Below are 27,141 nucleotides of genomic sequence, written 5' to 3'. Positions count from 1 at the left end.
TTTCTTTGTTGTTTCTCTTCTATGGAATTTATTAATTAGACGTATTATTGCAGACATGAAAACTGCTGCAAAAAAACAAATTCTGCAGAACCTAAGCTTAAGTGGAAACGCACGAATAAACCTTAAGTAATCTGTAAGTAGTTCTTTTTTTTCCTTTTAAAGAGTATTTTTGGGCAATGGGGTAAGAAAAGTTTTGCGCATATTGAGCATCTTGCCATTGACAGGAGAGTAGTGGACATTATTCTCCTGCCAGACATTATATGAAGAGGAATTTTTGACGATCTGAGAATAAATCTTTTAGTATAAACTGATAACTTTAAGCCTCTATCAACCAGACTGATTTCATGCCTGCTGACTGCAAAGTGTCTAAGTTCATTGAGAGGAACAAAAACAGAGAGCAAAGCTGTATCCACTACTTCAAATATGGAATCTGCAGCAACCTTACAACCTTACAACAAAGAAGGTCTGTACAATCTTCACAGTTCTAAAGTGGGCACCCAAGATTAGCATCGCCAGTTAAGCATGTGACCCTCTGTCCTTGAGTTACGGTGTTAAATTACGGTCATAAAAGTGTTTTTCCAGAACCTTATCGTGGCTTTTTGGATATTAAATTTCATCACTTTATCATTTTACTCCAATAGACATTTGTGTGCAATTTTATCCTTATTAGTGTGTGAATTCTTGAGTTTCAGACAAATGTGTTTTGTAAGGTCACAGGGAGCTTTGATCATAAAAATCTTATCGGTTTATCCCAAAGACTAAGTAAACATTCGTAGTGAATCTGAAGCAGTTCTCTCAGGGCGTTTCTTTCATTCACAAGAATGGGATGGAAAGATTATTCAAAAATATACACTTTTGGACATGTCAATGGCACAATATATAAACATTACTTTAATTGTGGTAACTGATAATTATTGTGCAAGCTTTAAAAATCTGATTGTCATGTTTGCTTCAGTACAGGCTCCTAGATTTCTTCTTTCACTAGAGTTGTTCATTTGACATAAGGTTGTCTTGCATCAAACTTAACAACATTGCCAAAATAAAAAAAAAAAAGCTTACACTTAACGGTTACGAAAACACTAAAAAAAAAAAAGCACTAAACTAACACTAAAACAAAACCACTTACCTTTTCATTGGGGAATTTGGCAGAGTGCACACCAACAATTACCAACCCATCTGAGAGACAGAGACAAATGCATAAAACAATAAGTGGTTTTGCAGAAGGGTGGAAAAATCAGAACTGCAAACAAAACAAAAGCACAAAAAGCTGTCTTTTCAGATTTGTTTGTCTTGTTTGTGTGATGTTTACAGGAAAATAAACAAAACAACCACCTCATTCTGCAACTTCGGGAGATGACTGTCAGTTTGAGTGTGTGACAGCAATTAAAAGATGTACAAGCAGTGCTAAACTCATGTCCAGCTACAGTGGCGAACTCATTCACATCTATGTTAACTCTTTACAATAAATGACTGTTCCAGAAGGTTCAGAATCCTGTTCAAAAACGAGTTTGCACTACTGAAGGTCTTTCTTTGTGAACAGGCTTCTAACCCTCAAGCATGTTATAACCTTTGTCTATGTGAGCTTCCTAGAAATGTTTTCAGACCGCAAGGCTGCAAATGTTTGTCTTTTCTCAGTAATCTAAGACTATCAACACTACTTTTATTGTGCAGACACTGAAAGCAAGTAATTATAATTTGTAGCTTTTAGTGAGAAGGCATTCAAATGTCATGTAACTGAATTGCGTAACACTGTGAAAGATGCGCGTTTGTGATGCTTTTTTGAACAGAGCCTTTCACAGAGCTAAAATTTTCAGAATAGGGAACTTACATAGCAGATATCTCAGGAAGTTTCCTTCCTGTTCAGAGTTAAATTATATGGAACTGCATGTACCGATGAGCTAAAACATTAAAAACAAATGAAGTGAAACGCATTAATCATCTTGTTCCAATGGTGTCTGCCCAGATGTGGGATACAGAAGGCAGCTTCAGTTCTTGAAAGTATATGTTGGAAGCAGGAAAAATGGGCATCGTGAGGATCTGAGCGACTTTATTATGGCTAGGTGACTGGACCAGAGTCTCTCCAAATGGTCACATTTTGTGCAGTATACAATGATTAGTATGTACTGAAAGTGGTTCAAGGAAGGAACACCAATAAACTGTCAGCAGGGTCACAGGCGTTCCAAGCTCAATGACACAGTAGTGAAGGCTGAACTCAGTGGCCTGATCCCACAGAAGAGCTACAGGAGCACAAACGGCTGAAAACTTCAGTGCTGCTATGATAGAAAAGCTGTCAGAATGCATCCCAGCTTGCTGCGTATCGGCATGTAGGACTGTCGATTGGTCAGAGTGCCCATCCTGAGTCCTGTCCACCACTGAAAGCACCAATAATTTAGACCCTCCAGAAAAACGCGATTATGCGATCGCATGAATTCCCGCATTAATCACCAAAATGCCGCTGATTATGCGGGGGTCAATTATTTCCCAAAGGGCCGCATAATCCCCGCAAAACAGCGCATAATTCCTGCAAGAATCTCACATTTCCACGAAAAAAAAAAGAAATATGCGGGTCCCACTTGATTTCACAATTTCCGCATAAAATGAGAAAACTATAACCTATATAAATGGAGTTGTGAGTTTTTATGTGACGCCTGGCCTGACGTCGTCAGTTCGCGCATTCACACACACACTGGAAAGCACGCGCTGATGCGGAGCGCGGCGCCAGTGTTGCCAACTTAGCGACTTTGTCGCTAATTCTAGCAACTTTCCAAAGCGTCCTAGCAACTTTTTTTGTCAAAAGCGACGAGCCACAAATCTAGCGACTTTTTCTGCCGTTTTGGAGACTGACAGGAAAACTTGGATCATTCTGCAGGTAATGTCCTCAACAAGCAGCAGGTGCTGCAGTGAGCTTCTCCCCCTCCCAAAGCACAGGCTCAGTCCAGTAACCCCGCAGCAGTCCCAGTGTCTGATTAGAGGACACGTCCCTCCACGGCCAGACGGCAGGTGAATCGCGCATATTTTTGCATATTTCACAACTTTTCGCATACTTTGCAACTTTCTGCAATTTCCCCACATAAAATGGCATATAAAAACCCGCATATTTATTCGCATAATCAAGGATTTTAGCCCGCATAATCAAGGATTTTTGTCCGCGTTTTTCTGGAGGGTCTAATAATTGGATAAAACAAGCTGTAGGAAGCAGTGTGACGCTGTGGGAAATGTTCACAGCTCTTGATGGATGTTACTATAACACACCTAAACATTGTTGCAGACCATATACAACCCTTCATTCCAGCTAATATATTTAGATTGTTGGTTTCTCTGTTTAAAATCTACAAGGTCTTCTCCTGAAAGATTACCTCTGCTGTGAATTGGTGCTATATAAATAAAATTAAACTGAAGTGAATAGTACTCCCCGAAGAGAAGGAAGTGCTACTCTTTCAGCAGGACAACGTGTCCTGTCATGCTACAAAAGTGTCCAAAAAGTGCTTGAACATCACAAAGAGCTCAATGTGTTGAGCTGGGCTCCAAAGAACAAATTCATGGAGGACTCAAGTCACAACGTCCCGGATCTGCTGCTAATGTCTTGGGGTCTGATACCACAAAAAACCTTCAGAGCTATTTTGGCAGCAAGCAGGAGACTTATGCAATATTAGTCAGGTGGTCTCGTGTTGTGGCTTAGCTCTTGATATAAAAATAACACAAGGGAATATGAAAAGTCCATAAAAAACAACACCTTTATGATTGAAAAGGGTTGAAACAAAGTAATAGAGAAAACTGAAATAAAATAGAACGAGAGGTGTGAAGAATTACAGTTACGAAACAGTGAGTTAACATGCAGAAAGCACCGATTTAAAAGGCATGAGAGTTAAAGCAGAGCGCAAGCTTTTGGTGATAGAGTGTTCCAGATATGTGGCGCAAAAACTGAGTGTGGCTCCTGTGTGCTTATTTTTGATTCCAGGGGCAGGAATAAACCAACAGCTTATAAGATGCATAGGAGGCATTCATTAAGCTCAAGTTAGCCTGTTTTTGGCAAAGAAAAAAAACCACCATCCTCTGTAAATGAACCCTATAGTTCACGTTCTAAACAGATGTAAAAACATAGTCCCAAAGCAGTCAACTCAACACAGTCTACCGTGGATTTCGTCACCCCAAGCCTCTGCCAAGCAGTGCAGCAGCGGCACAGATTGCAGTGACGATGGGTGGGTGGTGGGTGGACTGTGGGAGTGACTGGACTAGGTGGCTCCCACACCTCACTGACCAGAGCAGCAAACAGAATGTACCCGTAACAGTGCCAGAGATAAGGCAAGTATGATAATGTGCGGTGGTACTGCGGTGTGTGTGTTCTGCGTACTGTCAGGCTCGCAACGAGATTTCCGACCAGCGCAGCTTCCTCAGATGATCCTTTGAATAAGGGTTCTGCAGGATTCATAAAGTTAAATGTAGCTGTAATGTAACAGTTAGTTTAATACCCGTTTCATGGGCAAATTGAAATTAAAAAATGTGGCTTTCAGTGATTATTTTCGGTTTTCATGCATTTGATGAGCAATTCCGAGCTTCCCATCCATTTCACTGACCATCAAAACACAATCTGGACAAACGAGAGGAAGTGGATGAACAGATGGACTGATTAATGAATGAGAAATAACTAATTATGGGAGTCGATATATTCATTTTGCAAAAGGTCTGAGCTCTTAAAGGAAAGCACTGCTGATTCTCAAACCAATATTTACTGTAAGTCATAGAAAGAGCTGCTTCCTTTATAAGTCATAACCTGCAGCTACCCAGCCTTGATCTATCACCTCCTGTTTTTTTGGTTTTTTTTGGAGCTGTGTCCGAGGCACCGAACACCTGAGGCCCCTGAATATGACCCAAGGAGACTGTTGACCCACAAATGCTACAGCTGTGCTTGGCATTCATCCTTCAGTATTTCTGAATCGACCAGAATGAAAAAATCATTTGATTTTATTCAAACTCTTAACATAAAGTCATCTTATGATCTCAGACAACCCTTCAGATGTTTGATGCTTACATTTTATCCACAGTTGCTCCTTTTCAATGAACCTGATGCACACTAAAGCATGAGGAATAACAGTCCCACTCAGTCAGCTCATTTATCTACATTGTCTTTGCTGCAAATATGATAGTGCTGACTGACACTGCAAAAAACATTATTAAATAGTCTCCTGCATGTATGATCCACTGTTAAAACAACCAACATTTGAGATATAGGTCACACACAGAAATATTTTAAATGATCTCTGCTCCCTAGACTTTAGATTTAACGCTTAAAAAATAATCGAAACCATTTTTCATCAAGAAAACAGACTTTTAATACTTTTATTCTGTTGAAGGGGCCAGCAGGATGTCAGAGACTACTTTACATGGGTTGGCTATATAAAGCACAGCATGGAGAAGTTCCACACAGTACAGTTATGGGCCCTGTGCTCACTTACTCTGCAGCTTGTAATTATTTTTAGTGACCGTCTCTTGACAGCTCAGATAAGGGCCTTCATGCTGCTGGAAAAGAAGTAGAATGATGCACTACGGTTGCACTGCCCCAGTGAACTTACACATGTTCCTGTGATGCAGCATGACACGTAACACAGGAGCACTTAAATTGGGTTTCCTCTGCAAAGGCCTGCCAGAGCGCTGCTGCCTGCTGTGAGGCTCACTCACTCAGCTGTAGTCTGACTTTAAGGAACAGATTCCAAATGCAGGTCAGTGCTGCTTTTTGGAGGCATATTTAATTTGTAATAATAGAGCAGGGGATAATGGAGGGTAGAATTGAAACTTATACTAATCAGAATGTGTATTTAATTTTATCTTGCATCCTTTTAACAAGGAGAAAATCTATCATAACTGAACAGAGCCACATACTTGTATAAACCAAATTTCTCTGTACTACTGAGCTGTATTAGCCTAGCCGCGCTAGACCCATGTTCTGAAGACGCAAGGGTCTAGGACCGCTCGACAGGGAGGGAGGCGGGCTAAAAAGTTGTCTATCAAATCACTCTGCAGCAATTGGGTAGGTATACAACCAATCAGCGCAACGAATAGGCTCCTAGAGCGCCGGAAATCAGAGGATGCGGGAGTTCGGTGAAGCCTTATTTATACAGTCAATGGGTGAAGCTCAAGTATATTACAGACATGTTAACAGAAAGATTATTCAGAGTCGGTGCTTATGGAGCTCAACGACTGTTGTCGTTTTTGTTGTCGACCCTGGCAGAGAATTAAATTTGTTGCCGTGGGTTGTCTAGCGCGGCTCGGCTAGTTGTTTCCGGTTGTTTCTGTCAGAATCGTCACGCCTCTGTCGTCACTTAGTTACGCCCGCCTTCTGACTCTACACTTCATGGTGATTCATCCAGCCAGTTTTAGGAGCATCCAACCTCGAGCCTTATGGGGGGGTAACTCGACCCACCTGGCAGATAATTAAATTAGTTGCCGTGGGTTGTCTAGCGCGGCTAGGCTAGAGCTGTATTGCAGTGCTGTTGTCAAAAACAATTACAAACACATAATTGAGCCTCACATGACCCACACCGCTACCACAAACGCTGTCCTGGTGCCGTAATTATCCACAGGAGCGCCAAAAGTGTATTACTCCACAGCTGAAAATAGGCCCCAATAAATACACTATTTATTCCTGTTTTATTAGCGTTTCCTAAAAACTAAAGAGCCCAGATTTTTTTCCCACCTTGCATTGGATTTACACAGAACACAGACTGTAATTGCAACCCATTTTCAAAGATTTAGGCCTTCAGTAGGAATGGCAGGGCTTCAGTGCAGCTGTGCAAGGAAGTCGGAAAGTACTGTGAGATGGAAGAACACGCTGTTGTTTTTCTTCTCCTCACAGGGCTTATCATTTAATTCCAATCTGTCATTGCCTGTCGCAGATGCAATCCATTTCACTGATAAGACCGTCTACGCCGTCATGGGCGACAATTCAATTTTACCCCTACATTTTGGGAGAACAACTTCGAATTAAAGCATGCACGGTTAATTGAGTGATAATTATTTTAAACCAGCCAGACAAACATAAGACCGAGAGAGGACTGATAAAACATGCCTTCCTCGGTTGCATTAATACAAGGTAATTTACATAAACATCAAGTAATTTCTTATCATCATAATTAATTTATTGACACACTATTCATTATGGTAGCAGGGAGGATAATGGGAAGTGGCTTTTATCAGTACACTAAACACTTTTTGTGGGTGTTTTTTTCTCAGATTATGTATAACAGAATATTTCTTCACACAATGTCAGCGTTTCTTTATGTAGATTCAATTAGTTGTGTGAAATTGCCATTGTTACCACGCAGCTTTCATCAATGTCACAACCGTTTAGCATCAACACTCATGGTGACAGCTGTTCTAGAAGCAAACATCTGCACAAACCTTTCACGGGGTGTTTCTCCTCCAGCTGGTGCAGGTCCGGCAGGATGTGAATGCAGTTGATGCAGCAGTAAGTGAAGAAGTCCAGCAGAACCACTTTCCCAGCCAGCTCCTTGTTCAAAGACAGAGGCCCCTCCGTGTTCAGCCATTCTAAGCCTGGAGCGAATCAGAGTGGAAAATGCTGTTGTCATTTCTTTTAATTATGTTTAGTCACAGTTTGAGCCTTACATCGCTCACTGCTCTAAGAGGGTTGCGATAGCAGTCAGAAAACACCTAAGGGATGTATCCGTCTTGGACCTGACACAGCATTTTTATGTCAACAGTTGGAGAGTTTGATGGATCAAAGCATTGACTTGAGTGTTCTATTAAATACCGTAAGTGGATTTTTGTAGATCTAGATCATCTCTCATAAGCTTTGTCACACTTACTTCACATGCACTCTTGATTGTGTCTGATAAGATTTGTCACACTTAACTCACATACATTTGACACATTTCCTTTTTTATTTCACAGTATGCTTAACAAGGACATCCTGCCCGCAGCACCCGGTACAAACCCAACCCTCCACATGAATTTGTTTTCATAATCTTTCTTTACCTGCGCTGCTGCATAACTTGCCAATGACACATCCATCCATCCATCCATTCTCTATACACCGCTTTATCCTCACTAGGGTCGCGGGGGGTGCTGGAGTCTATCTCAGCTGACTCGGGCGAAGGCAGGGGACACCCTGGACAGGTCTCCACTCTGTCACAGGGCTACATATACAGACAAACACATTCACACCTACGGGCAATTTAGAGTCACCAATTAACCTCAGCATATTTTTGGACTGTGGGAGGAAGCCGAAGTACCTGGAGAAAACCCAGGCATGCACAGGGAGAACATGCAAACTCCATGCAGAAAGATCCCAGGCCCAGGCCGGGATTCGAACCGGGGATCTTCTTGCTGCAAGGCGAAAGTGCTAACCACTACTACACTGTGCAGCCCCCCAATGACACAGTGATTGTTAATTTTCGTAGCACTTCATTTGGCTGTGTAAAGTTCAGATTTAAAAAAGGAGTTAATCCTCTCATTCTATCTCAATGAATGATGTGATGGAAGCACAACCCAGGGAGGAGAAAGAAGCAGATTTTCTGACATCACTAAAAAGCGTGAGTTTCAGTTAGATCACACTGTAAGGATTAGGGATTGCAATGTCCGACCAACCTTTACAAGACACATGCAGCATTATGCATGATAACAACCACATGTTTGTAACTGTACATTAGTTAAAATCATGAAAGATTATCGCAATTTTCCATATTTTTACCACAAATTCCAAAGAAAGCAAGCCGCCACTGCTTGGACATCCTACATAAAACAGGGCAGGTGGCATACAAATACGTTTATTTGAATATTTAATAAAATAAAACCTTTGAAACATGTCAAGATATTGTAAACTACAAGCTGTTCCTTTATGTGTATATACTAATGACTTGTATAATGAAAGACTAATTTCTCTCATCTAAATTTAGAGTTTTCTTCATGTGATTCTGGTGTCAGTAGCTGCAACTCTTAGTTATGTCACCATTTATTCATGCCAGTTTGGCAGAGCTCCAAGAGACACATTGCTGACCAGTAAAGTGTTTGTTTTAGTCACTAAATCAAGCGTGTTTCAGTCATTAGACATTCAAGTAAGTTTAGCCATGTGACATAGAAGTCAGAAGTCCTCAGTTTGGAAGTTTTTGTGTCCAACTCATTTCTCGAAAGCTAAATCCAATCATTCTTTGTTGTGTTTGCCGTTTTTCCTTTTAACAGCACCATTTCTTCTATGTCCACTTGCACACAGTTTCAAAGGTACATGATAGCATCTTCAGGAACTTCCCACAGTTCTTCTGTGGATTGAGGTTATCTCAGTTGCTTCTTTCATGCAAACCCAGACTGATTTCATGTCGAGATCAGGGCTCTGTGGAGGTCTGATCATCTGTTTCAGGACTTTGTTATTCTTGTCACTGGAGATGCTTCTTTATGACTATGGCTGTATATTTGGGGTCATAGCCATGCCACCAAATGAATCTGAGACGTCTCCCTGATAGTACTGGATGATGAATAATAATGTAAATATCTAAAGTACCATAAACTTTTGCTCAGCACCATATGTCCTAAAGGTTCTTCTTCTTAAATTATTTTTTGCTCTCATTCTTAAAGGAAAATCACACAACAAAAGAAACATTTTAACATCTGTCTTGTATGCTAATTAATTAAAAAAGTCTAGAGGGATTGAGAGCCTAGATATGGTCACAAACAGCTCTGTTTATTCTTCAATTAGTTGTTCTACTGAAGATCACCATCTACTGGTGTGAACAGATATTGCCAACATGTTGAATCCCACAGGAGTAGATTTCCACCACTATCAACAAAAAACCCACCACTTTAGTTGCATAAACTGGCAACAGTTTCTTTATAAATTCTCAATTAAGGCTGATCAACTTGGGGGAACTATGTGATTGTGATTGCAGTTTCACTTCCAATGTGATTTTCTAATATGAAGCTTCACTTCAATATTGACGGTGCACTAGATTTCAAACATGATGGAGTATTACCACATGAGACACCAGGTGTGTTGTCACACAAGAAAGACAAGTTGCATTCACTTAACCATTGACATGACAATTTAAACCTTGCATCTTTTGGAATTTTATAACTGAAACTGTTTCAATGGCAATTTTAATTTGATGTCAATTAATTGTTTAGCTCTATTTTCAATCATAATTTAATGAAGTTATAGCAGCTAGGGAAGACAACTACTAGATTTGCAATTGTCATGTTTATGCTGGGGAAGGTATTGTTTAAAGAAATGAAAAGCATTTAGCAATTAACCAATTTAAAGATATTGAAAAAAACAATAAGTAATCTTAGTGTGACAGCAAAGCAAATCATAAAATAAATGAGAGATACAAACTTAGTTAAGCTAAGGTTTATATATATGTTGCTATCTAAGAAAAGCTGTATATTGCACAATTCCATTTTTTGCATGTTAAATTGCATACAACTAATTCTTCATGTGAGACCTTCTTTTGAAAGACACAGTACTTATGCAATAAAGTATGGCGATGCAGTCTTGAGAAATCAGATGTAAAGAAAAGAAGAAAAGGAAATGACACAAGAAAGTACTAAAAACAGCACAATGTGCCTGACATCTTCTAAAAAAAACTGTTAAAAGTAGAGCTAACAATAAGCTAGCAAATGCAAAATTGTCACTTTCGAAAAGTCAGACCTGTACAAAGTATGTTCTTAATTTAGTCAGAGCTTAACCTATGTTGCTGACTGCCTCACTGACATTATTGCCAGCTGTTTGGGCGAAGACTAGCTAACTAGGTAATTTACAAAGAGTTCATTTGTGGCTAAATGAATGTAATACTGTGAGAAACACATGACGAAAATATCAGTTAGCTCCTGTTTTGGTATTTAAATACCAAAACAGGAGGTGCTTCGTAAAAAAAGCCGTGAATGTGGGTATTCATACTGTGTGGGCATGTCCAGTCTTGTAGTGTCATGTTGAGTTCTCAAAGTCCACTCAAACTACTACGGATTGAGACTAGGTGCTAACGCAAGCTAAAGCTAAAATACGGTCTAACCTGTTTGGAAGTCGGGTATCTTCAAGTCCTCTTTCTCGTCTAACTTTGCCAAATATTGGTAGACAAGTTGCTCATTTTCTTCTTGTGTCGTAGCGTCGTCTAGGGCGAAATCCAGCTGACTCTGGATGGGAAATAGTGTAGAGAGGCTACACTGGGACGCCATGTTTCCTGCAACAACAAGCCGGTAACGTAAACTAATAAGAGATTCTCACCGCTGGCTTCGACACAAGAGTAAAAAAAATATTACTTGCTTGAAGGCTTTTTTTTAGGTATTTCTAATTTGGTTTCAGCTATTAAAATAACAATGAGGATATATTGCATTTATTCAGCCTTTAACTCGGACAATTAAGCAATTCCATTTTTCTAATTGTGTAGAAAGTGCTGAAAGGTTTCTCTAGTTGGTTTTACCACATTCATTGTAGCACTGTGGCGGTAAGCACTGACATGTCAGTGCGGGACAAAACTGTAAGTGGAGAAGAAAAATTGCACAGTATCGTAATTACTGATTATAAAAAAACGGTTTTGAAGTGACGTTTATCCACAGAATATTAAGGAATCTATCATTTGATGCTATGTCTACTGTAACGTTTATTATTACCGCGGAATGTTGGTAAACACCAGTCCTTGTGTAATACCAAGAGTGTTGAAGGGGTCGTTGGGTAACGTCAGGGCACGTTTGTTTTGGTCCAAATGTCACAGAAAGATGACAGTGAAAATGACATTTGGAATTATAAACCTCTTGAGAAGAAAAAGAAGAGACGTCAGTCACCGAATGCAGCTGCAAGTGTGACTAAAAGAAGATGCACCGCCAGGAAAACATCCAAAAAAGACACTTCTCTTCTAGTGAAGTCACATGACAAGAATATCAAAACAGCTGAAAGTGGAGATTGTTCTGCAGTTGGTCAAACAGACGACTACAGTGACTTAGAGGTACATAATTTAACTTCAGAACCATTTCCCACTGAAGAGACAAGCCAAAATGACAATGCAGGCGAGGGTCCATCCTCTGGAGACTTTTGTCCTATCTGTCAGATGCCATTCTTCATCCTGGTTGTGCAGTCTCCACGATGGCATGCTGCTGAATGTCTTGACACTCCCAGGGATACCTGCAAAGGTACAGACATTCATAAATATTGATCATGACAATTAATACATTTTGTTATGTGTTTTCCGGTGAATTTCATATCAGCAGTATAGTGTGGTTTTATGAGAATGGAAGCTATATAATGTATTCGTACTATAAATAAAAGCCAAACTAGAAACAGGAGTTGAAAATTAGCAATAACTGTAAACACATCAGCTTTATGATTTGTCTCCCTTCTGTGTCCATGTGCATCATCCCTATCAAACGAGAAAAAAGTTTGTGATCTCAACTAAATAACGCAGTATTCTGCTAAACAAAATGTTCAGCATAATCATCAACAACAACAATAAAGCATTGTGGTCTTTTTCTCGCACACACGGACTACATTCAGGTATATCAATTTTCAGATTTCATATAATGTAAGATGTCCTTTGTAATATTTTAGACAACTTAAATAGGAGTAATATTATTAATCATGTTACTTTATTCATATAGCACCTTACTTAACAAAGTTACATAGTGCTTTGCAGTAAGAAAATAATTTATAAGACTAATAATGTCGATGAAATGTGTGGAAGAGATGATATAAAGATCATAAAAGCAATCAGAGAGCGTAGAACTTATACTCTTCTTAAACAGAAGAGGAACAAAAATAATGCTTTAAAATACAGTTATATTTATCAAACATTCATAAACACTACCAGGACAACCAGTGATTTAATATTTAAATGTTAATAAGGTGGGGAACTTGCTAGAGACAGCTTTTAAATTGGTTAATGCAGCCAAGCTTGAGATATCCTGATTCCTGACTTTTATTTTGTAGGGTTTCCCAAGGTCTAAATGCACCATGTCTTGCAGATAATAATAATGACAATTAATTGCTACACTATGTGTATTAGCTGGGGTTTAATTATGCAGAACAGCAGTTTGAAACTGGTAATTATTGTAATTCTAACATGATATCAGCATGACATTAGATCTTAATTAGCTGGAACTTGACGGGTCTTTCAAACTCACACTCCACACTAAAACAGAGACTTTTAATTTAAAGTTGGAAGTTTTGAGGTGAATTAAAGAAAACCTGAAGACATAATTGGTGTTATTTTCTTTAGAAAGCTTTTTCAAAAGCCACAGCAAACAATTCAAATGTGTAAAATAGTAGAAATATTAGCTAAGACAGTGTGCCTCATCTTTTAAGCTGTTTTAGAAATAAAATCAATAAAACAAAACAAAAAAGCACCCCAAGTCTTTGAATATCTGTACAGAAAATACTTTTGCTTCATCATAAGTTTATCCTTTGCTCTGACAAGCTTAAAAATTGTGTTTTTGTTGTATCTGTTCATGCAGAGTGTCCAGACGGCCTTCAGTGCTCCTCCACCATTCCAAACCATTACAAGAAGTTCAACCACACACTCTTGGCCCGCAGTCGAGCAAACAGCGACACAGCCATCCTCAGTCTGTCCCAGCAGGCGGAGAGCAGCGGGGACAGCAGCCTCAGTTGTGTCCCAGCACTGCTAAACAATGAGGGAGATGGCTGTATGTTGGAGACTTCACAGGATAGTGCTCTCAGTGTGTCTGCCTCATCCAGTCACAGTGTTTCCTCTCAGAATAATCACACTGGAACACCTCAGTCGAAATTTGCAAACGGCCTTCTGTTACTGCGCTCTCCTGGTCCAGAGGATTTAAAAAAAAAGAAAGGCTGGTTGTCCTCTAATAAAGGTCAAAAGTCAATCTCTTCTTCTCAAGAAAGTAAAAAAGAACTTTTATCTACTCCTGTCAAGGAAGATGGTGAATGTGTCACCAAAAGTGAACCTTCTCCTTCCTATGATGATGAAATATCCTATTCTCCTCTTTCAGAGTTGCCTGCAGAAACTAAAGTCGATAATAACTGTAGAAAAGCTCTTTTTAATGATAATAATACCTTTAAAAATGAAGATGAAGACTCAATGACACTGTTCGGTGACAGCTTCTCAAGCGACGATGAGCTCCTTGCTGAATTCATAGAAAATCATTTGGAACCCAATAATATACCCGTAAATGAGCCGTCCTCCTCAAACTCCCAGCTGGGTTCAATTTCCTCATTAGCACCCACTACTCAGTTAGCTGCCTCCACAGTGGCAGAAAGCAGAGTTGATTCCTCAGGAGGAAAAGCAGCCCACGGTGAATGTAATGAAATAAGCAAGACTAGCATCCAGTCGCCACAGAGTATCGTTTTAGAGCGCCTCAGAGAGACTCTTCTAAGCTCAGATAACCTACCTTTAAAAAACCTGAACAACAGCAGTGTACAAACAGAGCAACAACGCACAGATTCTCCTCAACCATCTTCATCACAAACCTCCATTGTCCCAAGATCTCAAACTATGCCGCCTCAGAGGGGTCAAAGCAAGGCGGGTCAGGCCTCCGGTCTCAAGCAGACGGACATAGGGGTGTTTTTTGGCCTCAAGCCGCTCAAGGAGAAGGAGAAACCGGCTCAGAGTGGACCAAGCGACCTCAACAACTCCTCTATTCCAACAACTGGGGAGAACTCTGGACGGGGAAGACAAAGGAGGGAAAGGCAGAGAAGAAGTAGGGCTGACGCAACCGCAGGTGCATCGCAGGCCACAGAAACTGTCAGTAGCAACAGTTCAGTGGATGGTCAAGGAGGAGCAGGGAGAGGTGGGACCAGAGGATGGAGGAGAAGCAGGTGGAATAGAGGGAATGCTGATGGAGAAGCTGAATTGCCACGCCGCTGTCCGTTTTACAAGAAAATTCCAGGTTAGTCAGTTACTGTGTATATATCTGCACTCCCGGTTACTAAACTGCTTTTCATTATCTTAGTACTTGTATTCTGTGCATTGATAAAGTTGAATCTGATATATATGTATGTGTCGCTGTATAAAATGAATTTGTGTTTTGTGATTAAGATATGCAAAATTTATGCTCAGGGACCAAGTTTGCCATCGACGCCTTTCAGTACGGAGAGATCGAGGGCATCACTGCCTACTTCCTGACACATTTCCACTCAGACCACTATGGAGGGTTGACCAAAAACTCAACATTTCCAATCTACTGTAACAGAGTAAGTTTTTCTGTCTTGTTTCATTCTGTTTATATGGTGTTTATTGAAGGTATTTAATGTGTTTAACCTTGTGGGCTGTGCATAAGTTAGCCATGTGTAAAGTTACACCATTGTTATGTGAAGTAGGAATCAGTTGCTTTACAATATTACCGTTTTTATGAATCTGTGTGCACAAGACGGGTGCATTTTTGGCTATTTTATAAGGCTAAAGTTGGTGGGTTTTACCCCGTTTTAATTTGAGTCCACTGCTGAAACTCAAGAAGTTACTAATTCAAACAGGAAAAGACTGTAACTTTGTCATTTTATATAAGTCTGCAGCTTTATAGTAAATAAATATCCAAAGGCCTGTGAGTCCTTCAGTATGGACGAGATTAATTTATTTGAAAGTGATATAGCACGAACTCCACGTTAAAAACCTTCCTGACTGCCCTCATCCCACAGAATTCATAGAGGAGTTACCTGATCCATTTATCTCACGCCATTGACTCAGAGTAATGAAAAATTAGCCTGCAGTTGGCAGCTATGAATGCAAATTTGCCGAAGGACCCGAGTCAATTAAAATTTGAAGACCTTTGTGGGCTTTTTTTATTACAGTTGTGTGGGGGGAAAAAAATGCTTGATGTGCAGAAAATATAGTTTGTCTCGCTCTCAGGTGGTCTTTCTATTTCGCTTCATTGTCATTGTGCAAATGCAGCACCGATTAAGGTGCGTAAAAGCAATTAAATAAATGTAGTGAGGTATACATTTATACCGGACTTTGCAAAAGTTCTGTTACACTCGGTTTCATGATCTTTAGAGACGCTTACATGTTGGAGTGAAAAATTCCATTGAATAAACTGAAAGTTCTACCTTATAGGCAGGTGTCCTTAATACAAATTTTTTTCTCCGGTGAAGTTGTGTCAAGATGGAAGTCAAAAGAGTTGAGATATCTGCTCTCCTTTGTGCTGAACATCAGCCGGATGACCGTCTACAGAGTCGTGGAGAGGCTAAAGAATGGTGAAGATCTTTCAGGTCTTCACCATTCTTGAAAGATCACCTGAAAGATCTTCACCATTCTTGAGCCTCTCCACGACTCTGTGGACGGTCATCCGGCTGATGTTCAGCTGCTTGGCTCTGTCAGACTTGTTGTGGCCAGCATGAAGGAGAGCAGATATCTCAACTCTTTTGACTTCCATCTTGACACAACTTCACCGGAGAAAAAAATTGTAGATACCTGCCTATAAGGTAGAACTTTCAGTTTATTTAATGGAATTTTTCACTCCGACATGTAAACGTCTCTAAAGATCATGAAACCGTGTAACAGAACTTTTGCAAAGCCTGGTAATTTAAACCTTGCAGTTCTTTTTTCAAGTGCAAATAGACAGAATCGGTTTACATTATGTAGTGTTGGGTATTCTGCATTTTCTATTTATCTTTTTTTATGAACAGAAAAGATAATTGGAAGAAAATATGTTTGTGAAACACACAAGATTTGTAAGTTCTTCTGTCAAATGGGTCAGATTTATCACAGTGGGGTGTGTTTTCTGGGGATTAAAACTAAAAACAGACTTACTGGGACTCCATGGGGGTTTTGTTTATTTGGTAGGTCACAGAAAATCAGCGTGGGCACTAGGTGGGTCATAGCCCAGAAAAGTTTGGTCAGAAACACGGAGGAAATTGTCAAGTAGACTTTGAAAATAAGTTTTTGTGAATTACATTATGAACAGCAATGTGCTGCACTGAGTAGCTGTTTGAACCGCCATCGTGACCAGGTTGTCTAGACCAAGCATTTTGTTTTTTCCTCGCTTATATATTTGTCTATAAGTGAACCAACAAGATTTGTGTTGACTGATCAGATCACAGGGAACCTGGTGAAGAGCAAACTGAAGGTGGCAGAGCAGTACGTCCACGTCCTCCCCATGAACACCGAGGTCACCGTGGAGGGCGTCAGGGTCATCCTCGTGGACGCCAACCAGTGAGTCACCCATGACATCACATGGAATCAGATGCTTAGTACCAGTCACACTATTTGTTCACCGTGCAAGCTCATTGTGAGAAAGCTGGACTGGCCGCTGACATCATGTTGATCAGATTTAGCCGTTTGATGGCTTGTAAAGAGGACACAGAGGAGGGACTTTGAGCAGATGTACCACAAATAGCCAGACCATATAAATATGTGTTTATATAAAACTGATCCATAAATGAGCAGAGAATAAAGATTTTACTGTCAGTGTTATGATAAAATTAACATTTCAAATTCAGATAGCCCTAAGCTTAGAACCTATTAGTTTGACATTGAGGGATGATGTCATTTTTAGGGAAGTCAGTCAGCTTTTACTGTAAATTTAGAACTTTTAAAAAAAAATTCCAGACCTGATTATTTAGTTGTGATGGCTAGGTCCATACTCAATAACTCTAATTATAATAGCATAAATCTTTCCATCTTTTCTTTTGACAGTCAGGCCAATTTCCTATGTTTGAGTCATCAGTGTGCTCTGTTATTGTTCGGCTGGAGCTTTTCTTTCTACTGTGTTTCAGCTTCACTGACTGTCCCTGTTCGTCCTTTCAGTTGTCCAGGAGCTGCCATGCTGCTGTTCTTCTTACCTGATGGACAGACAGTCCTCCACACTGGAGACTTCAGAGCTGACCCCTCAATGGAGACCTACCCAGAGCTCCTCAGCTGTAGGGTGCAAACTCTGTACTTGGACACCACGTAAGTCGCTCTCAGTTTGACCACCTTTGAGTCGTTAGTCTAAATAACCCTCTGGCTGAACACATGACTACAACCAGTGCCTGAAAATTCTTCCTCAAGTTCCAAATCAAGGTTTAGTTGCAGTTTATGCACAATTCCATGCCCTTGGTGTACTGAAGTAACAAACTTTTTTTTAAATATATTTTCTGTTTCTCCTTTCTTATTCCTATAGTTACTGCAGTCCTGAGTACACGTTCCCCAGACAGCAAGAGGTCATCAACTTCGCAGCCAGCACAGCCTTCGAATTAGTGACGCTCAACCCACGAACACTTGTGGTGTGTGGATCTTACTCTGTGGGGAAGGAGAAGGTGTTTTTGGGTATGTATTTGGAGGAGAGGAGTTTGTCATCATACTATAGCAAACAGCCCATAGAACTGTTTGCGTATTGATCAAAATGTTACCTCCTTAAAAACGGGAGAAGTCAGTTGCCACATAATTGGGGGGGTTAGTTTGACCCGCAGATGGCACAGAACATTGATTTGAAGTTTAGCCCAACAGCAGGTTTGAAAGGAATGTTTAAAACTTACGAGACTCACTCCATTTACAAAAGCAGGAAAAACAGAATTGTTAGATTTTTAGCTTTCCAGCAGTCCTTGAACTACTAAACTAATATGATGTGCTGTTCTGTGAGGAAACCAAAATCTTAAGGTTTTATCACAATCACGGTTATTGTATATCTCATTTAAACGTTTGCTAAAAACACTAGCAGTAACTAGATTCTGCAAAAAAATCTGTACTTCTTGCTGCAGCCATGAAGCCATGTTTGAGTCTGCTGTGCCCAACTCTAATGTGACAAAAATTCAGGGCCTTTTTAGCTGAACTGAATAAAGGTAGTAGGTAATAAAGATAACCTTGAACCTTGAACTGGGCTGAGCTGCCCTCCAGAGCAGGGAGGAGATAAATATGGAAACAAATGCTGAGTCATTGTTTGTCTCTAGTGTTTGTGGGCGCTTTAAAAATGTTGGACACTTTGATTCCAGGTTTTTTCATATTGCTTTTTTTCATATAAAGCAATCCAACTTTTCTTCTGTATGATGTTTGGCATTATAAATGTTATTACTGCACAGATATTTAGCTATATTTTTTGTTTTCTAGCCATGTGATGCTTTTTCTATAGAGGTGCAGTACTTTATCGCAGTAAAAAAATGAATAAAAAGGTAACCAGAGGTAAAACAATACAAAGAAGCTGGCTGAAGTTTAGAGAGTAAATAAATTAATAAACTTGTATATTTACTTTTGGCATTATGACTATCAGTACTGCACAAATATTTAAATTCTTTCTCTGTATTCTAGCCGTAGGGTGTTGTCTCCATAGAGGTGCAGTACTTTATATTGCAGTAAAAAATAAGTTAAAAAGGTAGCTGGAGCAAAAAAGGTTGGAGTTTAGAGAATAAATAAATCTGTAACCTTTTGTATTGCTTCTTCATCTTTAGGTACGAGTTACATAAGAGTTATACTGAAAATAAATCTGGCTATGGAGCTGATGTAGCTTTCACATAATTCCACATCAATCTGACAATTAGGACGCTCTAATGCATCTATTTAATTCTGGATATAGCGATATTACTGTGATAGCTTGGGAGTACAGCTTTACTGCCAACACAGACCAAGGCTGTTTCTAAACCTAACAGTGAGATAAGTGGATTTTTCTGTCACCTTACATCTCTAGCTGACCTTTCCTCCCACCGAAAGGTCATCTCATATTACGTCTGTATTGAAATGGGAGCGGAGCGGCGTGGAGAATGCGTACATTAGTCTGTTTGTGAACAAAGGACGTACTCGATATGCCTTGTGCTCATGTGGAGGCAAACCGTCCTCGTGTCACGCATGAATAATCGGAAAATGACGCATTGAAAAATCAGCGTTCTATTGAGAGAACAAGAATAGGACGCATTCATTTTTTAATGACCACTGCCGATGGCTAATTCAGGTGACTGTACTGCTGTAGTTATTTCACAAGAGCATTTGTACACTTGCATGCACACATTATACATGACTCAATATATTCAGGTAATCTTTGCTTTTAACCTGAGCTGTTCAGCTGCTTCTCTGTAAATGCATTTTGGTGTAAACTACGTTGTTGTTGTTGTTTGTCTGTAATCCGGGTTCTCACACAGACCTTGTCGTGTTTCCTTTGTAGCCCTGGCAGAGGTCCTGGGGTCTAAAGTGTGCCTCTCTAGAGACAAATACAACACAATGTGCTGTCTGGAGTCGGAGCAAATCAGAGAACGTATAACCACCGACTGGAAAGAAGCCCAGGTCCACGTGCTGCCCATGATGCAGCTCTCCTTCAATGTAGGTGCAGCAGTACTGTTTATCATTTAGGGCTGGGCGATTTGGTCTAATTTGTATAGATAATGTGTATAATCGCGTTTGGAGCCTTCGGACATTCTTGAAATTCCTGTGCAAATTAGTAAGTGTACCGCCGGCGGTACACTGAAGTTTTAAAAATACTTTGCAGCGAGGCTTTGTCTGTTGTTCGTCTGAAGCATCAAAACCGAACCAGTTTCAAATGATTAAGTTAGCTGTGCCTTTCTTTTGAATGAGTTCTCTGTTACATGTTGCCGCTGCCACGGGGAAGGGGGGCTACGGAAGCCCATGAGGAATGGGCGGACGGAAAAGCGAAAGATGCCGGAAAACTGCGGGGGGAAAACTCGAGTTTGCAAAATAAAAATCTTTTTTAGCAACAAATTCGATAAATCGATTAAATCGATTTTTTGCCCAGCCCTATTATCATTAAATAATCTGTGTTTTAAAAAGAACAAAAGAGAGATTTGTAACAATTCTCCCAAGGGCCCTCGATACTTATCATTTTAAATGCATGTGAGTGTGTGTGTGCATCAGTAACTGGAGTAAAAAATAAGAGCAATTTTATCACAGTAGGCTTGAATGCAACAGACTGTTTATTTATTCACTGCCTACAAGCCTGTGTACTCCAATGGTAATAAGGAGTGAGATGAATTGTTATCACTGAAAAGGATTCAAAATAATTGAGAAATGCTAATTATAATGGGGCAGAAAAAGTGTCTCTAGAAGAACCGAGCTATTTAAATGTACCATCTGTATAGCCACAGATAAGTCCCAGAGTTGGTATAATTCATGCATCACTGAGCACAGAAGAGCTGAACGGGGGGAAATGGATGCAGGAGTTACGGTTTTCATGTGTGACTTATCAGCAGAGACTCCTTCAGCAGCGTAATCAACAAGAGCTACTGTACAAAACATTCAGAGAAAATAAGGTTTCTAATTTTATTTGCAGTAAGAGATGAAGTAATGTCGTTGTGCTTTTCAAGTTTGGAAGTTGGTGATTTAGAAATGCAAAATAAAAAAGGAATCTGTACTGTGGTTGTGTTTACTGCATGCTCAGAGTACAGTGCAGCTCCCAGAGATGGAAAACAGAACGACTGTCCCACTTTCTTATTAATAGAAGTTCTTTCATTTTAGTCGACAGTCCATAAAGTGTCAGACAATCTGATTTTAAATATGAAAGTCCTTCTTAATACATGGATGAAGCAATAATTAATGAAGGATTTTATATTTAAAGTTGGTGTGCCTCTGACATTTTGTGAACTGGAAACCAATACTAAGACTTCCATTAATAAGAAGTGGGACAGTCGTTATTTTTTCATCTCTGACCATTGACCGTGTCCTTAAAGAGCACCTCATTTTGTATTTTCTAATTTTTATTCTACCACCACTCGTGCTCTTGACCCTGTGACGATCTCCCAATTTCCTTCCTTTTTATAATGCGGCTCCTTTTGTGAAGGTCAAAATATGAAATATTAATTCCCATTTACCCTTGTTTAACCTCATCTGTTGTACAGAAACTGCGGGATCACCTGGCCCGCTTTTCACGGCAGTACGATCAGCTGGTGGCCTTCAAGCCCACAGGTTGGACCTTCAGCCAGCAGGTGGAATCAGTGGAGGACATTCAGCCTCAGATCAGCGGCAACGTCTCCATCTATGGTATGAAAAAGCAATTTTCCTCACAGATGTTAGGGTTTCGTCTTTTCCGCCAGAGGAAACCAGAAAAGCCAATTCTCATTGAGAGCATCAACGGAAACGCTCAAGTAAGGCCCATAGAACTGTGAGTGAGGACTTAATCATTCTCCTTACTACCAACTAGAGTTATAGCTGTTTTTAAAGTCCTCTGCAAGCTTAAAAGTATTTAAATTCTTTTTTTATTGACCAAAAACCAGGCGTAAACTAACCGTGACGTCACCCGTTGGTTTCAACGCCGAGAAAATGAAGCCCGGATTTTGCTACTTCCCGGTCGCCGTTTTGGATTTTTTGGAGCCAATGATGTAAAAAGCGTCATCAGACTGGACCGGTAGAGCAACTAGGGGCAGGATTGGCTGAGGACTCTCTTATCCCGCCCACATTTTACCGCAGAGGCTTCTGTTGCTGTCTATCAAGTATAGCCACGCCCCCTGGCTCCGCCAACTGTAACGATTTATTTAAAATTCAGTATTGATTTATTTTAAGATCGGCCACCTGATCTCTCATTTTGACCATGAAAACTAACGGGAAAAAGATCCTGAGCTGTAGAAAATCAGTCTATCAAATTTTTTTTCCAAAAATGAATTGGAGTCTATGGAGAAAAAGCTTTTTGGAGCCAACCCTAGCGGACGGCGTGATATTGCAAGTTTTTGACACTTCCGGGTTGGTTTCAATTCTGGAGCCAGATGCTACGTCCACTATATATACAGTCTATGCCAAAAACAGAACCTAATAAAGCTAAATTATGTTGTCATCACATCACACGCTAAGGCTTAATCACAAAAGCACCATTTTTTTTCCTTGCCAAATCTGTGAATGTTGTGCTCATCGAATTTCGCCTTCCTTTGGCAAATGGAGCACAAGAGAAGAGAGAATCAGCAAAGCAGCGTGAGAATACACAAAAGACCGTGGCTCGGTTTCAGGTAACTTCGGCTCGGTGAAGATGGAATAAATAATGAGGAGAATGCTCCGTCTTGTATCTTGCTTTGCTACCGTTCAGCTCTGCTGGACAGTAGTCTGGCACTAAACCCCACACCGAAACAGGTCATGACTTGATTTACAATTGCGGATTTAGCCAGTTTTCTTTCCTGGCCCCCTTTTCATGTTCTGAATAGATCCATCAGCAGCATCAGCCATCTGGCTTGTAACCTACAATCACCAGTGAGAGCCTTTTGCGATGCACACTCGCATATAATTTCTTCCTCCTCAGCAGTTTGTGTGTCACTCAGGCGGAAGCCAATTTGTGCTCCCTCACTCTGTGCCTTGTGTTTATCTCCTCCTCCTTGCTCTTCCCAGCCATATGCTACTACTGCTATTGTTCTCTGCATGTGGGAGGACTGACTGTATACTTGAGCAGACTCACTTTTACACGGATCTGTTTAAAGCTGCCGAATAAACCAAACTTGGGGTGACATTTAGTGAGGTCAAACAAGAGGCAGCAGCTTTCTGCAGCAGTTTATATTTTCTTTTTTGAAACGAGAGACATGTTTCAGCGTTTTAAAATTACTCATCACCTCAGAGGGAAACACTCTGAGCCTGTTGGTCTCTTCATTGAGCATCTGGTGCCTCTTGTAAGACTTTGCCCTGTTGCTTGTCTGACTGACTCCCTCATAATTTTAAACAGCTGGGTCCATGTCAAGTTTTTGCCTCAAACCCAAACCTCCTCTGTATTCACTGAGCTCAATGTTTCCTAATGGAGAAATTAGGAGTAAAAATATCAAAGCAAATGAGTTAATTGAAAAAACATGTCTGGAAAGTCCCTGTGGTCCACTTCTAAACCACTGCTGGCCTCTTTTCCTACAGGATGTCTCCACAGTAAATAGAAAATTGAGACAATTAATTACAACCTACACTTGCAGGAACCCTGTGAGGGAAAAACAAAATGTAGGTTATCTGCAGGCTTATAAATGGTTTCGGCTTGGCTTCTTTTTAATTTCTTTTTACAAATTTTTAATGAACCCTAAGCCATTTGTGAACATCTTTTGTCACATTTTTACTCAGTGTGGGCTCATTTTTAAGTCCTGCACTTCTAGGGAAACGACACAAATACGGATGGAAGTAGAGAGAGCTCAATAATGATGTCAAATTATATTCTAAAAAAAACTAAATTTGTATTTTGGTTTTTTAAAGTTTAGATAAATGGAAGCAACCTGAAATCAACATGTCTAACAGTTTCCAAATGACCACAGATGTCACTAATATTGTGGCATAAATGGCGACAATACATATTATCGATATATTACTATTTTGATTTTTAGTTTCTGCTGTGTGCACATTCTGTGGTTCAGCTGACAAATTTCTTAATTTTTCTCATGTGACTGTTGGTTGCAGCTGAGTCATCATTAGCATCACGGTTGCACCAAAGAGTGCAGAATTTTTGCTTTTTTATAGAATCTAGCTTACGAAAATTGCCTTTTTTTTTTTTTTTTTAAAGAATGATACTTATTGATGTCATAAAGTGATTCTGATGAAATATCACAATTCAAACGTCCAAACTTTTCCAACAAACTGGCATGTCACAGATGAGTAGTTCAAAGACCATCTGAAATCTAGAAAACCAATCATTCTTTCTGTTTTCACATTTTTAATATGCCTTTTAAACTTGCTTATAACTTTTGGGTTACAGAGGGTTGAAGCGGAGGTCCGTTAGTTCCAAAATGTGGCTGCATGATCCTTTCTGTGTTTTTGATAGGAATCCCATACAGTGAACACAGCAGCTTTCTGGAGATGAAGCGATTTGTCCAGTGGCTTCAGCCTCTAAAGATCATCCCTACGGTCAACGTTGGCAGCTGGGCCAGCAGGAAGGCCATGGAGAAGTGTTTCAGGGAGTGGATGACAGAAACTAAAGCTAAACTGTAACCTGTTTTCCAGTAAACTGTATTTCATGAACTCACCTGCTGCTTGCTGATAGCAAAAGCAAAGCCAATGAATTCACAAGTGCTGTATGACCTTGGGGAACAAATCTATTTTGCCACTACTCATTTTATTCCTTTTTATTGATGGCAAAAGCACTTAAATGTAGAGGAAAGGGTTGCGATGAAGTAAGCAAACATGAAATTCATCCAGGAATATTCACATCTGCAACAGAAGCGTTCACATTTAGGCTCGTCTTCCAGACATACTGTAACGCATTGGAACTGAGCTGGTTGTGCTACTTTCTGTAACCATCTCCACTTTTTCCACTTCATTCATCGATATACTGCTCTTGATACTGTGCAATTGTCCTTTCAAAGGTCTGTTCTTGTATATAATTCAAATTTTTATGCTGAAAAATAAATCTTTTAAACGTTTTTAGCAGTTTTACTTCTTTCTTTTTTTGTAACATTACCCTATTTAGTTTTTTTTCAAGATTACAAGGCATCAAATTGCATCTCTGCAGATCTGCTAATGCAGTGGATTTGTGCAGCCCCATCATGACGCATAAAGTGCTGAGGATTGCCGCTGTTGTCTAGCGGCTTTGAAAACGCGCACTTATTTTGAAGTGCGCCGTCAGATCTTTCAGGAGTTTATCTCTGAGGCAGCAGAGACGTGCACCGCAGATACCGCTCTCTGTCTCTGTAAAACGGGCTTTTCAGAGTCGCAGCATGAATTCTTTCATGTCAAATTCAACCCTTCATACGTACCTGACAAATGTGTGTGCCTTCGGTCTCGGGAGGAAAAAATGTCATAAAATCTGGATTCCACACATTAAAAAGGTTTGTATCGTTATGTATTGGAGGGTGTGAAACCAGTGATTGACACATTTTATTCTCACAATTTGGTTCCACCTGCAAAAAAGGACTATAAGGGCTGAATGGCATATTTATGTACATAAGAACTCATAAGCTTCCATCACTTCTTATGAGTATCATTTCTGACTTAGAGGTGTTAATGATGTAAAACAAAAAATAATTGGAAATAGCTTTTTTAAAACCATCTCTAGGAATTTCATTACACCTCCTGGCACCTTTCTCTTCCTATTTTACATCGTGTATGTGTTATCATACTTATCACTGTATTACTACTTGTGTCTGCACTGCACCATTTTTAATAATAATGTATTCTTCTCTCAGGCATGAGTTCCAAACTGAAATTGGATTGGCTGGGGGCTTTGTTGAGTCTAGCTGAAAACTAGACTGGGTGCCTCTATTTCAGACAGTTCTCCCTGATTTTGGAGAAAAAACATTTAGGAATCCGTCATGTTTTTTTGTTTTTTTGTTTTTTTCAAAAAAAAAAGGAGGGGGGGGGGCTGTTAAAGTAACAGAAAATCATGCATTCTTAAGTTGAAGTGACCTCCAAGTAAACAGATGGCACGCAGGAGCAAAAAATTTGTGCTTTTCTAAAATCTTGAACAAAAAAATGTGGCTAAAATATGCTAAATAGAATTGATTTTACATTTTCTTTTAATTTTTACACATCATCTCGCAGCTTCAAGTCCTGGCACCTGCAAGCTTTCACCCTGCTGATCACGATGCAGAGTCCTCACAACCTTTTGACTTTTATGTAATGCTCCAGCAAATATAACAATAAATGAATAATCATTAACTCTTGCATACTGTTCAGTTCTAATTTGACCCATTTTGATGTTCAAGAGAAGTAAATACCCCTGGAAGGTCATTATTTCCACCTAAAGTGACCCAAAATAAACTAAAATAAAAATATTTTCAAATGGTGATTAAAAAAACTACATTAATGCAGTTCCAGATTAAGTTTTCCCCTATCTACTGAAATTGATTTTAGATTAAATATATTTAAATCATTACGGCTTTCAGATCTTAGATAAAACAGGACATGATATTGCGATAGTAGATATTTTTCTCCAAAAATGAGTGGTGTAGAATAAAAAAAAATGCTTTCCCAGCTCTCTGAAACATTGAGCGTCTTCAGGATCGAGCCTGAGGCTTTGGGATCGAGGCCGAAACTTCAGGTTTCGAAGCTTTGGGATCAATTCTGAGGCTTCAGGTTCGAAGTTTCGGGTCGATCCCAAAGCTTCGGGCTTGATCCCGAGTCTTGGAGGCTTCGAACCTGAAGCTACAAACCACTGAAGCGCCAAAGCCTCGAACCCGGCTTCGGAGCTTGCATCAGTCTTCTTGAAGCTTCGGAGCTTGCATTGAAACACCACTGCCTGTCAGTGATCAGAATCTAAAACAGAGACACCTTCGTGAAGAGCTGCCAGTGGAGGCAGCCCAGGGACCGCTGCAGCAGTGTACGTGATCAGACCAGTGCCATGACTGAACGCTGGCCCAAAAAAACAAAACAAAAAGTGAAGGGCGGCCCA

The 27,141-nt window shown here is 39.9% G+C and overlaps 2 protein-coding genes across 2 annotated transcripts in view; one reads left to right on the top strand and one right to left on the bottom strand.

Annotated features, from left to right (window-relative positions):
- The window catches only part of nhlrc2 (NHL repeat containing 2), a 31,177-nt gene extending 19,963 nt beyond the window's left edge, over positions 1-11,214 (bottom strand). The window contains exons 1-3 of the mRNA XM_022196041.2: positions 11,013-11,214; positions 7,396-7,548; positions 1,127-1,176 (exon numbers count right to left, since the gene is read on the bottom strand). Of these exons, the coding sequence (XP_022051733.1) occupies positions 1,127-1,176; positions 7,396-7,548; positions 11,013-11,175 (366 nt within the window). The 5' untranslated portion in view covers positions 11,176-11,214. The remainder of the gene's footprint in view (positions 1-1,126; positions 1,177-7,395; positions 7,549-11,012) is intronic.
- Positions 11,215-11,426: 212 nt separating this feature from the next.
- Positions 11,427-25,174, top strand: dclre1a (DNA cross-link repair 1A (PSO2 homolog, S. cerevisiae)). Its single transcript, XM_022196042.2, has 9 exons — positions 11,427-12,126; positions 13,444-14,850; positions 15,021-15,154; positions 16,990-17,108; positions 17,703-17,846; positions 18,058-18,203; positions 20,026-20,180; positions 21,710-21,851; positions 24,577-25,174. The coding sequence occupies exons 1-9, from the start codon at positions 11,703-11,705 to the stop codon at positions 24,741-24,743; spliced, it is 2,838 nt and encodes a 945-aa protein (XP_022051734.2). The 5' UTR covers positions 11,427-11,702; the 3' UTR covers positions 24,744-25,174.
- Positions 25,175-27,141: the final 1,967 nt, after the last annotated feature.

This window comes from Acanthochromis polyacanthus, chromosome 19, assembly GCF_021347895.1.
Source record: "Acanthochromis polyacanthus isolate Apoly-LR-REF ecotype Palm Island chromosome 19, KAUST_Apoly_ChrSc, whole genome shotgun sequence".
NCBI classification, from domain to species: domain Eukaryota; kingdom Metazoa; phylum Chordata; class Actinopteri; family Pomacentridae; genus Acanthochromis; species Acanthochromis polyacanthus.
This window is presented reverse-complemented; position numbering and strand designations above follow the sequence as displayed.